Source organism: Pagrus major, chromosome 18 (assembly GCF_040436345.1).
Source record: "Pagrus major chromosome 18, Pma_NU_1.0".
Lineage (NCBI taxonomy): Eukaryota > Metazoa > Chordata > Actinopteri > Spariformes > Sparidae > Pagrus > Pagrus major.
Genome location: NC_133232.1, coordinates 11,013,858 through 11,027,327, shown reverse-complemented (window position 1 = coordinate 11,027,327; position 13,470 = coordinate 11,013,858). Strand labels below are relative to the sequence as shown.

General features: G+C 39.7%; 1 protein-coding gene across 1 annotated transcript in view; it reads right to left on the bottom strand.

Annotated features, from left to right (window-relative positions):
- The window catches only part of LOC141012892 (alpha-1,3-mannosyl-glycoprotein 4-beta-N-acetylglucosaminyltransferase B), a 45,002-nt gene that overhangs the window by 8,355 nt on the left and 23,177 nt on the right, over positions 1 to 13,470 (bottom strand). Inside the window, exons 8-14 of the mRNA XM_073486442.1 lie at positions 9,545 to 9,658; positions 9,152 to 9,227; positions 7,531 to 7,645; positions 7,293 to 7,423; positions 6,719 to 6,826; positions 3,834 to 4,027; positions 1,427 to 1,505 (exon numbers count right to left, since the gene is read on the bottom strand). Of these exons, the coding sequence (XP_073342543.1) occupies positions 1,427 to 1,505; positions 3,834 to 4,027; positions 6,719 to 6,826; positions 7,293 to 7,423; positions 7,531 to 7,645; positions 9,152 to 9,227; positions 9,545 to 9,658 (817 nt within the window). The remainder of the gene's footprint in view (positions 1 to 1,426; positions 1,506 to 3,833; positions 4,028 to 6,718; positions 6,827 to 7,292; positions 7,424 to 7,530; positions 7,646 to 9,151; positions 9,228 to 9,544; positions 9,659 to 13,470) is intronic.

Below are 13,470 nucleotides of genomic sequence, written 5' to 3'. Positions count from 1 at the left end.
TCCCTGCACTGCAACTTTTCCTTAGAATGGATGTTTCCAATGTGGCTTCAAGTAGCAACATAAGTAAATGAAATCATTCAAAACACAAACTACTTAGACACATAGATTACTTAATGCCACATTAATTACAATCGGCTACATCTATGGTATCACCACTTAGCTCAATGTTTTGCTGACTGCCGCGTAATATTCTCAATGATGAAACTGTTCATAAGGTCAGTCTAACATTTGATCTTGTGGTCAGTTATAGTTGACCAATATGTAAACTTGATCCCTAGCGTTGAGCCCTAGCAACCCACATGAAGGCTGGTTAAGTCAACGACCCACATGTGGTCCAAATGACTCTGAAACTCAGAGCTCACACGTGTCCTGAACAACTCTGTAAGGACTCTCCCACACAGAGTTTAAAAGCCTGCAACTCCCCTCCAGTTAGTTAGAACTGAAGAAGCCTCTTGGATGAGAGGTGAAACGTCTTCAACAAACTGAAACAAGTCTAGTTGCCTACGATACAGCACTTAGAATCTGAACAGCAGAGTTAAAGTGTCTTGAATCTATTTTGAAAATGTGAAATGTATTTTATTATGTAAATAGTTATTTCTTAATAGATATTTAATTGTACACGTTCATCATAAAGCAGAGTTAAAGCCTGTGTTTTGTTCTTCAATTTATTTTGAAAATGGAAAAATTTGTATAAATGTTTAAATAACTATTTAGTTCATAATAGTTATTTTTTATCGACAGATAGTTATTTATTTGAATAGTTATTTGTTTGCCACAAGTAAATTATTTATACACCATTGTTTGACACCGCTCCAGCCACCACCACAAGTAAATTCTGTGTGTGTGTGTGTGTGTGTGTGTTCAGTTCTGTGAATAAATGATCTAGACTCTGCCATAAAAATATGGAATGCAGTGGATGTAAGAAATACTCACTGATACTGTTCATATTTATCTTTCAACCTGAGTTAATTGAATTCATTTTAATAAACATACAACATCCATTTTGTTCTTGTCACCATTTCATGTCAGAAGCTTTTCACTCTCTGGTCTGTTGGTGTTTGTCCTGCAATGTGAAGCCTCTGGACCTGGACTCATCTTGTGTAATGGGTTTTCCCCTTATCTTCCCCACAGCGATTCCATGTCTGTCTAACCTTACTCAAAGGTCACCCACTGCATGACTACTTTTCCCCTTTAGTGTGACAGAAGTGTCAATTGACCCACAAACACACACACAGAGCCAGAGGGAGGCAGTGCAGTGATAGCAGATAGCTTGTTGTGGTGGGTGTTTCCTGTTGCCTTGCCACTCCATCCTGAGGCATCAACACATGAGATGAAAACCAAGACCTGACCGAACCCGACAGCAGTAATGGAACCAAAGAACACACACACACACACACACACACACACACACACAAAGGTTACTCACATTGCTGGGCAGCACTTCCACTGATGTGTTGTGGAATTTATCTCCACTGGTCTCGATATTTCCACTGCGAAACAGGTACCTATGATGAAGAACACAGCACCCGGTCATAAGCAATGCTGTAGTGGAGTGTACTGTTGGGATCAACACATAGCATATGGGTGTACCAGGGCTAAAATACATAACCTGTATTTTTTAATATAAGATGTGACACATAATTTCCAGTTTCCTTCAAACTGTGGACAAAGGACAAGAACTTCAGCCAATGACAAGCAATACTTAAACTTTATTCCTTGACCCTCCAGATATTTTCCCTTCAAAGAACATAACATAACCAGCAAATCTTTTTCAAGATGTTTAAAAACAAACTAAAACTTCATCATCTGCTATGCAACAAGATAAGTTACACAGGAATGACCTAGGAGCACCAGGAAATGCAATAGAACAAAAGGAAAAGGCTAAATTGCTACTGTATTATGTCCAGTGGTGGTGGTGGGGTTACCACAAGTGCAAAAATCTTTAGCAGATACAGGCAGAAACAGGAGCAATCTTTCCAAACATCTAGTGAGAGTGCATCACATACATACATACAGGCACAGAAATGCACAGACTGCAGACCTAGAAAGGTCATATCTCGCTTCCTCATCCACCTCAGGTGTGTTTCAGAGTTAACAATACAAATATGGCGATTATAAAAAGTAGCCATTAGCCTGGTGATATTAACCGTAACCTTAAAATATGGGTGCATTGGGAAATACAGTGGCCATTTTCACCACTGGTTATATCAGTCATCTGTCAAAAAAGAGCAAAATGAATTAACTGTATGAACATGGGAATTTCTTTTTCTAATCTCTTATTTTGTGGTTGTTATATATTTTGGAATGTTGTGCAGCTAATATTTCAATGGCACTGCTAACTCCAGAGACAAACAAACACCTCACAGCATCCTGTTTTCACTCAGCACTGAGCCATAGAGAGCTGCACAGCTTATCATGTGTGTGTTTAGTGGGTGTGTGTAAAATACAGAATGGAGCTCATTTAAACTGAAATCTTGATATATTGTTTCCCATGTTGACACAGTTACTGTCCTGACACATAAAAACAGATGGTTAACCATCATCATTGTAAAATTCTTTTTTTTATGGCGGAGTGCTGAGGATGAACTGAAAAGTCTCACAGCCTAAAGAAGGAAGCTGCTCTGTAGCACAAAGTTTACTTTGTTTCATGGCCTTCACAGGGGCATGCCAAAGTCAACAAAAAAATAATTATAATTATGTTCCTTGTAGCAGCTTTAATATTAGTTGCGCTGATCAGTATTCCTGTAATGTAAATCCCGTCTGCAGCAACGTCCTTGTTTTTTAAAGTTGGTCTCTGAGTCCATTCTTCCTTTTTCTTTTCTTTTTTTAAATCAACACAGTGTAAACAGTCTGATTTTTGTGTGAAAAGTCAAAATATTTTTTCTCATGTAAACATGTTCACACCAACATTAAGATCTTTTAGGGAACAAATATAAAGACAAAACTTCATTTAAACCATCAGAAAGCAAAATCCAGGTAATTGTACTCCCTTGTGAGACAAAATGACACCATGAGGTATGCAAAATTAGCAAGTAGCAGTTCCATTTTACAATGTACCCATGAATGTACAGACAACTATGACTGGATTACTTACTGAAGAAAAGTCAATGATCATGGCAAGTTCTGAGGCTTCTTTTTTCTGTGATTTCCAGGCAGACTGATGGATGTTTATTCATGACGGGCATCAGAAATAATACTTCAAGAGATTTCCTCTGTAAGTGTAAGTCAGACTAAGTCTAAAAATATGTGTTTCATGTCAATTCATGTCATGCTGGTGTTCAGACCAAGCAGTAACCTCTGGGGCTGAAAAATGATCCAACACAAGGTATGAAAACTGCAGTTCCTCGAATGGCCACTTGAGGCTGGCTTTAAAAGTGAGTCAATCCCCATAAAAGTCCATGTCAAAATGCACAACTTTACAGAAGGAATAAACATGTGTTCTGTTACTGTAGTTTAGTTGCTTATATTTTATATGTGTTGTTTTCTATGACAGGTAGTGGTCCCTTTAAGAAACACAGGAAGTTGGTAACAGGAAGTCATGTTCAGGTAGTAAAGGAAACACATGGCAACACAAACTGACTCAAATGAGTGCAATACAAAAAGTAAAAAAATGCTTGGATATTGGCTCAGTTTCTCCATAAAAACTTTGCACAATATAGTCTGCATCCTCATCACGTATCTGAATAGCTTAAAGTTGAAACCATATTGGAAAAAAGTTGTGTCAGATCCCTCTTCTTTTTTCTTACTAAGGTCTAGCAAATTAGTTTAGCAACGCTTTGGATCTAAGGAAATGATTTTTATTATCAACATTTAAAAACACATTTCATACTGACCCAGACATGTAGATTGGCTGTGGGAAGGTGAAAAGGATGTAGTCATCTTTGGTGGGTGTTAATGCCCAGAAGAAGTCCTCTCCTTTGTATGCCCTCTCCAGACTGTGCTGCTGGTAATGTTTTAGACTGCTGCTCAGCTCTGCAGCCGGGTTATTGTGGGCCTGGTACAGAGTCTGCTTCCCAAAGTCCTTATCCTGGAGGTGTGCACACACACACACACGCACGCACGCACGCACGCACGCACGCACGCACACACACACACACACACACACAGTCATCAAAACAAAGAGAAATGTCCTACACTTCAACCCACAAAGCAATATTACCAGACCAAACAACAGTACTCTGGTAGCAGCTAGTGTCTTTTTGCAACTTATATCAGGAAAAAAATGTCAAATTCATATGTGGAAAAGTTGCTGTCACCCTGTCTGTCCCACCGACTCTTTGTCACACTGGCCCGGAAAACAGCGCCTGTGCCCAGCAGTGAGAGCCAGGCAGCTTATGCTGTTTACTGGCGGTGATTATGTGATGTTATTTTGAACAAAACATTAAACTCACATGTCTTTTTTTGCCTTCCACTATTGTGTTATTGTAGTTACTGTCTTTGGCAACTTATCTAGAAAATAAAATCACCAAATTAAGGTGGGAAAGTCACCGCGACCCAGTCAGCTCTCTCTACTGAGTCTTCAGTGAACTTCCCTGTGGAAAACAGCATCCCGCTCCGGGAGCGAGAACAAGACAGGGTCCGCTATTTACTGATGGTGATTATTAGAGATGCACAGATCCATCGGCAACCGATCGCAGTCGGCCGATCGGTTTTGATCGGAGTTCTCAAAATAGAACCAAGCAGGCTGATCAGATGATTCAATATAGAGACAGTGCATTGACTGCATGCATTCCCACTTCTCAGACCCAGGTCTCCTAAGGGGGCGTGGCAGTCTCTACATTGAAAGGCGGGCAGGCGAGGAGGGAGGGGGAGAGAAAAAAAGCATCAACACTGAAAATGGCGTCGCCGGTATGGGAGTTTTACAATGTGTCCGAAAAGGACAACAAATTTGCAGTTTGCAAGGTGTGTGCAAAGGAGATACCTCGAGGAGGAATGCTACAAAAGAATTTCAACACAACGAACCTGATAAGACATTTGAAAGTTTCTCACATCGAGGAGTATACTGAGTTTTCAAAGTTGGCTGCTGCTAAGGCAGAGAAAGAAAAGGAGCGTGCAGCAACCCAGACGCCACTAATTCAGCTGACTGTAACAGAGACATATAAACGACAGCAACCCTACAGCAACGACAGCAAGAAAAAGAAAGAACTAAATAAAAAGGTAATGGAATTCATATGCCTTGATCATCAGCCGCTTTCTGTTGTAGAAGACATCGGGTTCAAACGCCTCGCTAACTGCTTGGATCCACGGTACATGCTGCCTAGTCGTAAATATTTCACTGATGAATGCCTGCCGGAGCTATACCAAACTATATACAGTCACATCCAAAGCCTTATGAAGGACAACAAGATCGTGTCAATCAGCTTCACGAGTGTCTCTAGAGATAATGTTGCAGTTGCACATATGTCAGTGTACATAGTTCTTATTCTCATTTGTATGACATATTTATTTTATTTTTCCACAAAAAAGCTTGTAGCTAAACTCCAAATTGTGTCTCTAAGAAAGCGCCTCTAGAGAGAGTGAAATGTTTAGTGTTGGTGCACATGTTGTGTGTTGTGCACATAATCCATTTTTTTATTTTAAGATTTAATTTAATCCACAGGAAAACTAAGGTTTACAGTTTACAACTTGTATCGACTCTAAGAGAGTGAAATGTTTACTGTTGTCTGTGTTGGTGCACTGCACATGTTGTGTGTTGTTGTTGTACACATAATTATTGCCACAAGAAAGCTTAAGCTAGTAAGCTACAGTTACTCTATGTAAGCTGAGTCCAAGTTGTCTCTAAGAGAGTCTCTAGAGTGTGAAATATTGCACATTGCCTCAGCCTGCAATAAAACGGTGGTCAATTCATGATACTTTCTCATCTCCTAATTTTTATACTTAATAATACAATGTCAATGTTGTGTAAGAAGAATCATTAATTAAATATATGAAGGTTACACAAGACAACAATATAGAAGAATTTATGGATTTGACGCTGTGATCGGCAATATCGGGATCGGCAGATATTGCTTTCGGTGATCGTGATCAGCCCCAAAAATCCTGATCGGTACATCTCTAGTGATTATGTGATTTCATTTAGACCAAAAAAACGTATCTTTGTTGCTTTACACAATGCATGGTGGGTCAGGACCTCAATCACAACACATTACAACAGTATCCATATAATTGTAATCAGAGACATTTTTAGACTTCCAGGTGGAAACACGCTAAAAAAAACAACAAAAAAACTTCAGATTGTAGGGAATTGTGGAATCTCTGTCTGAAAAGGGCTACTGACTTACATTAATTTCCTGGAGCCTAACACCTACCCTAACCATAACCACTGCCTACCCTAACCTTAATGCAAGTCTTCACTCTAAAATTTTACGAGTTACATTATGGGGTCCAGCATTTTGGTCCCAACAAAGCTGTCAGAACACTGTGAGTGGGTTCCCAGTTTGTGATCTTGATCTTAAATTGCATGCAACCGGTCTAATACAACCTTGATTTCAAAAAAGTTAAGACACTGTGTAAAGTAAAGCATTACCAAATTAAACATTTCCAAACCTTTTTCTCCACACAGGAGGCCATCAACTGGTCCTGTACTGTATGTTGTTGTCTTACAGCCCCTGAATTTGGGTTCTTAAAATTGGTTGTAATCTTGTGACTTCTTTCATCATGGTTCAGTAGCACAGGTCTGAGCATACTTTTGAGACACAGAGAGCAGAGGTGCACTCACCTTCAGATGCTGTAATTTCCCGGGCAGAGAGGAGTGGAGGCCTACATGCTGGAAGAGGGAGGGCTTGTACCTCTTCTTGAGCAATGCCTTCTGTCTATTACAGTCTTTCTGGATAAGACAACACACAAGGGTCTGAGGGTGATGTGGCCACATTAACTTAACTTTCGTATCAATTATGTACACTTTACTACGCAGCTTTTAGTACAGGTGTGAATGCCCCCAAGACGCATTGAGCCCATTTGAGTTCCGATCACTCAGACCAAATTCAGAAGTAGTCTGGGCCCCAGATTCCCTTTAAAAAACCACTCAATTTTGTGAGTTGTGGAGTTATGAGTTTGTCTACAAAGAAATCTTAGCTATTTGGGATTTTTTGTTAATTTGGCAAATGTTATACATGATGATAATGCTTTATTTGTGGAAAAAAACATTTTTATGTCCCAGGTTGTACCATTTGTCCCAGGTCTGCAAATTTCACATTAAACGTTATCAAGCCTTCAACAAAACTGTTCATGCAGAGTATAGTTTAGTGTTCAATTCCAGCTGCAATTATTTCTCTCAGGTACAATTGACTTACTGCGTCTTTTTCTGGGTTGCAAACTTTCACCCACAGAATGTGATCTAACAGCCAGTCGATGGGTTTGTCTCTGTGGAACATGAGGAAGAACTCTACAATCATGGGGAGGTCACGGGTTCGAAACATCTTGCCTGGAGGATTACACACGTGCAAACATACATACACATCAAACAAGACTCAACATGAGGATTAACCCACCCCTTCAATACTTCATAAACACACACGCACACACACATACCTATACATCCAAGCTTGGAGAACTCCAGGAAAAGCCATTCCTTGGAGGCCTCCTGGGTGGTGAAGGTCTTCATGTCATTGTAGTAGCCCGCCTTTGCAATAACATCATCCTCTAACTGGAAAACACACAACACAAAATTAATTTGAGGATTTGGCCGCTATTGGTTTGAGTGAATGACCCTTGCAATCCCTTGCAACAATGCTTTCCTCATTTCTTTGATGTTATCTCCATCTTTGGTGCTAAGAACTAAGTGCTCAGTGCTCATCATCTGTCAAACAGTGTCTTCTTCTGCACAATTTTGAGGTTCTGTTTACAGTTGTTTTTTGTGAGCCTGTTTGAACATGGTGGGCACTGCTGTTCAATTTTTGCAAAATTATGGATCTAGCACACTGTAAAAGCAAATGTTTTCATGAAGTGACAACATGGGCTCATAGAAACCATGTTTGGAGATAACTGGTTATGTTTAAATATCCATATTTTAATTTCCTGTCATAAGGTTTATTTATGGGGTTTGACCACTGGGCCCTTTTGAACGTCAACAAATATTCACCTAGGCTCCACTTTCAGTTGCAATTGCAACAATTAACAACATTTCAAACAAATCCCTGTGAATTCTTGGCAACAATGCAATCTTGACCAATCATCCCAACTTTTCATTATGACCATAGCAGTCCCCGGTGCAAAACGTTGGGCATAGATGTATGTAAACTCACTTCCTTGTTTCTGGTTCTGAAGATGCTGACATGACATCTCACGTTTACAAAAATTGCAAGGCAATTCCCTGCTTGGATGATTGAAATGCAGGGACAACAGACAAGACAAATGACGATGACACAAGCTGTTGCAGCCAGATCTTTTGCATACCTGCCAACATTAAAGTTAAAGGCCACCGCACTATGTAACCCTACACAGGGAGAAATTACCAATCGGGAGCACAGCAGAAGAAAAATAGGGAGACTCTTGCAAATGTCAGTAGGTATGGTAGTATAAATCACAAAGTGAAAGAGGTACGCTTCCCTGGTTGTGTGACAAAATGTGTTTGTTTGTGTGATTATGCAAAAAGAGGACACAAAAAAATAACAGCTATTTTTGCTATTTTCACTAGCTCCCACAATGTCAGTGCTAAAAAAAAAAAAACATTGCATCATGCACCACAATTTATTTTTTTTGTGATGTTATTATATCACAGTATTAAAAAAAAAAAGACGTACTCCACTCAAACATACTTCAGCTGCTTTTTACTCTATTATTAGGCATCTCAAGCGCATTTATTCTCATAATCCTTAAGCATGAGCATTGAAGCGCATCCTGCTTTTTACATTACTGGGCCTTGTTAAGAAAGCAATACGAAGTAAAATAGTTTGTGCACACATAGCCCATATGAGTTTTCCAGTTGTTGTGGGGACATTTCCATCATCAAATAAGTCAATCCACTGAGTCTTCACTGCCTTGGATGGTGGGAGTAGAATAAGACAGAACATTGGGATGCTTTGTTTGTACCTTCCACATGTCTATGTGACCAAAGTCAATGTCAACAAGGAAAACTATACTTACTGGATGAAACTGGGATACCGCCCACCTCTAACATATCAATAGTTGGAGTGTGACCTTTGATCCCTACCTGAACATAATATGTTCCTTTGTCCTGAGCATAGAGCATAAGGAAGCTGAAGTCCAGATTCTGCTTTGTTCGCCATCTAAGGTCACAAACACACAAACATACATTTGTTCAGGGTTTTTTTGAAGTCACTAAAGTCACCAGTGAATTCCCCTACCAATACTAAATTTCTTAAAAAATCTTATTTATTAATATAGATACTGTATATATAAACTTCCTCTTTTCTTTAGTGAAAATGATGAGAATAAATGTCAATGATCTCACTACAGCAGCAACCATTACATATATAAAACAATAAGAAAAATGACATAAATGGGAATGAAGCTGGATATATCAAAATTAACCCAATTAACAATTCTAGCATTTTAAAAAAAGCAAGAGAAATGGTCGATTTACTTGACTCTGTCCTTGGAGTCTCCAAAGCTCTCTTTGAGGCGGCTGAAGTCAGGGTAGTAATACTCTGAAGGAGAGACAACCTCCAACAAGCCGGACTGCACCTCCTTAGGAAAACTACAAAGAATCAGTTGGTCAACTGCAGACTTCATCAATAGAATACAAAGGGAATGCACAAACAATTCAGTGTTTCAATCAAATGGGACAGATTATTCTTAGGTCAAAATATCTTACATATGAAACACCAAACATGACTGTTTCTATGGTAATGGATATCAATTTCTCTGGATGTATCAGCAGTAAACAGAAAACTGGTATCCTGATGCACTGACTGTTCCAGATGAGCCTGAACATGTCATTGCTTTAACTGTCAGGTAGTTATGTAGCATGAGAAAATGCAGCACTAAGAGCTCAGTGAACCTTTTGTTGCTAATGTCTAGCATGTTGTTGCATGCATTAAAGCTATGGTCTACGATTTGAAAGATTGGTCATTATTATTAACATTATTTAGATGGTGGTTATGGCCCAATAGTACGACCTACACAATGCGAAGAGTAAAAGGAACCAAATAAATCCATTCTCTCTAGCGCCTGCAAAACTGAAAAGAAAATTGACCAATAGGAGCCATGCGGGCCGCATGGCTCCTATTGGTCAATTTTCCCATCCAATCCCCTCGCTCACTCTCCTGCTCCTGGTCACGCCTCGTCCCGACCCACTTCCGCATTTGAAACTACAAGCGGACAAGAGGTTTGTTTTGCCCTGAGCAGTTCAGGTATGGAGGGAAAGCAGAGCGACAGCAAGCAGCCTCTGCTTGCCCCACCGGCAAAGGCTGAAAGAAAGCGAAAGGCTGTCACTGAAAAGACAGACACAAAGCGGAGATGTGAAACAAAGAGGTCTCAAACCCGAGTAAACATTGGTCATCATTTGAACAGTGGCGAAAGCTCCATGAAGATCTGGACCTGAAATGCGATGCTGATACAGCAGAGTTTCTGTTGAACAGATACTCTTTCGTCTTTATTGTGGATGTTGTGACACAGATAACTTTCATGCTGATGCTGGCTTATGACTGTGAAAGCTGCCGTTAGTTTGTTTCTGTGTTATTAGACGGTGTCGAGACAATTTCTGTCTCTTCTGTCACTTGTTTATTTGTTCGACGGAGACGTTAGCCTCTATGTTAGCATTGTAAGCTAATGTTACGGGTCCCAGGGATGGGAGACCACATTAACAAATATGTGACCTGTATAAAGCAGGTGAAGCAGAGGAATGAGGACACCGTTTGTCTTGTTTCCTTTCCAGATTGCCTCTCTGATGATTTATTTAACATCATGTATCATAACAGTCACATAAGCACAATGCATATCTTTTCATTTCAATTTTATGTAGTTCAATTTCCCAATTCAGTCTTTATCTCACTTAAATCACTACTTCAGTCTCAATAACATACATTTTCTCTCATCTTCTCTTTTCTAATCAACACATATTCAAATGTATATCAATAAACAGTTTCTGTAAATCCATTACATTTTCTTGGTCATTTCACAATATAAACTGGCTCAAAACACCATTTTTATGAAGTGTAGTTTTTCAGTGTATCAAACACCTTTAAATACAAAAGACTACATACCTTGCTTCTGTAAAAGAGCACTGAAATGTGTATCCAAACAAAGTGCTTCTGTTACCTTTTATAAACAACATTTTAACAAATGTACATATTTATAGTAATTACACATAACTCAAAACTAGCTTGAAACACATCATGTACAGGAGTTTCAATGTCCCTTATTCCCACTTTGACTAATGCAACTGCCGTAGTGCTCAGCACAAAATGGCGTTTTCTCGGGAAAACTTCTCACATATAAATGTTGTTTAAACACGACTAACTCATTAAACAGATTACAAACTTGACCTGACCTGTATAAACGGAGCACCTCAAGACTTCTAATTGAAAACATTAATCTATACCAACACAAAATAAATAATGTGGTCACCCTATTTTAGGTGTGCCACACTAACAAAAAGCTAACATTGCTATCATGTTCGCGTTGGGGTTTCATTCATCCTGTCCGGATTTATTTCTCCATAACAACCTCTTGCCCGGTCACTACTCAACTGTTTTGCTAACCCTCCTCCCGGTCTTGTCCATTTGTTTTCAATGAAGCCTTTGCTAAATCAATATGATGGATTATCATATGCGTTACGATGTGTGTATTTGTGTGTCTTATCTGTCATAAACAAGAGATTACGGTTTACGGGGCACGTTTTTGTCGCGGTCGTGGTGCTACTCAGACAACAGCTGGGACACAGCTGGGTCCGAGGCTCATGCAGGTTTAGTTTTCAGCCACAATGTGGAAGCGATCGTTATGATTACAGCTAACGGCAGCATCTGTTAGTCTCTTGGCCCTCAATAACTTTTAGAAGTGGCTAACTTAGCTGTTGATAAATAGTAACTTATTACCTAGCTGTAACGTAACGTAGCTGTAACATGCTAATGACGTTATGCTAACTTAGCTGTGGACATTGTAATGACTTACAAGATTTACGTTAGTTTCAACGTGCATTGTAATAACTTCACCTGTGAAGCCGGCATCGTTAGTCCGCATTCAAAGCTGGTGCTATATTTGGTTTCTGCCGGCCAGCTTGTTGCTCTCGTTGCTTGTTGCGGGAGGGGGTATGTCGCGGGGAGATACAGTCGGCAAGCAAGGAAACGCCCACAAAACGTCACATCTGGTTCGCGCCGAGGGGGAAAACAAACAGGTTTCCACAATGCCCAGGAGCTGCTGTGTGCCCTTTTGTACAACAAATAAGATAAAAAATCCAAATCTAAAGTTTTATATTTTGCCAAACCGAAGCACAGAGCCTAGGAGAAGAAACTGGTGGCAACACATTCACAAATGTACCCTACCATGCAGTTGCAGTGGGCAGCGATAATAGTACCTTCTCCCTTAACTGCGACCCACGTCTGGTGTGGCTTCTCTGTCACCCTCCAGGATGGCTTTACATCACATCGGAACAGGTAGGTATCCGAGGAAGGTAGTGATGAAGCACAACTCCAACAAAGCCACTTGTAAAAAAGTTGTGTGCCTCCAGGGACCGATAGTTTTTTAGGCTGCTGTGTGTGTAAATCCCTGCGTGATATACCGAGTCTTCATCATGAGCTGCATATACATATTGGTTATTGAGACCATAGCTTTAAATGACATTTGCACATGCATTCACAGCTTTGAAACATTTAAAGATGCACTAAAAAAATTCTGCACAATGTGGGCCATACCATAGCCAGGGGGAACTGTTTGAATTTGGCCATTGTGCAGTGACACAGTTTATTTGTACAGCACCTTTCATACAACACACAAAGGCGGCTCAAAGTACTATTTGTGCTCAGCCATTCCCTTGGGGTTCAACACCTTTCACATTACATATAGTCACTGATAACATAAAAATAGGGTAGCTTTAAATAATTTCTGCATAATTTTTATTTTTGAAGAAACCTTTTAACACATTTAAATACTTGATTTTCACATGCAAATGAAGCTCAAGAAGCTCAGAATTGTTTTGAACCTATATTTATCTAACAGAAGAAGAGATGCGAAAGATATGGAAACATCTTCTTGAATTTTTACCTCTGCCAACGGGGTTATGTTTCACCTGACCATTTGCTGGCTGTTGAGTTAGTTGGTGACGGATTACACAAAAACTACTTAATGGATTTCCACAAAACTTGGATGGGTCTCAGAATAGACCCCATTAACTTTTGGTTTGGATCTGGATAAAGGGACGGATTTCTCACTTTCTTAATTTTAAGTCCACATTGAAGAGAGTCACAAAGAGAGTTATTTGCTTCTGCATAATATTTACTTGTAAAAATGGTCAAGTAAATGGTAAAATGGACTTGTATTTCTTTTCCAGCGCTATGAGTGGTCAGCTTGAAG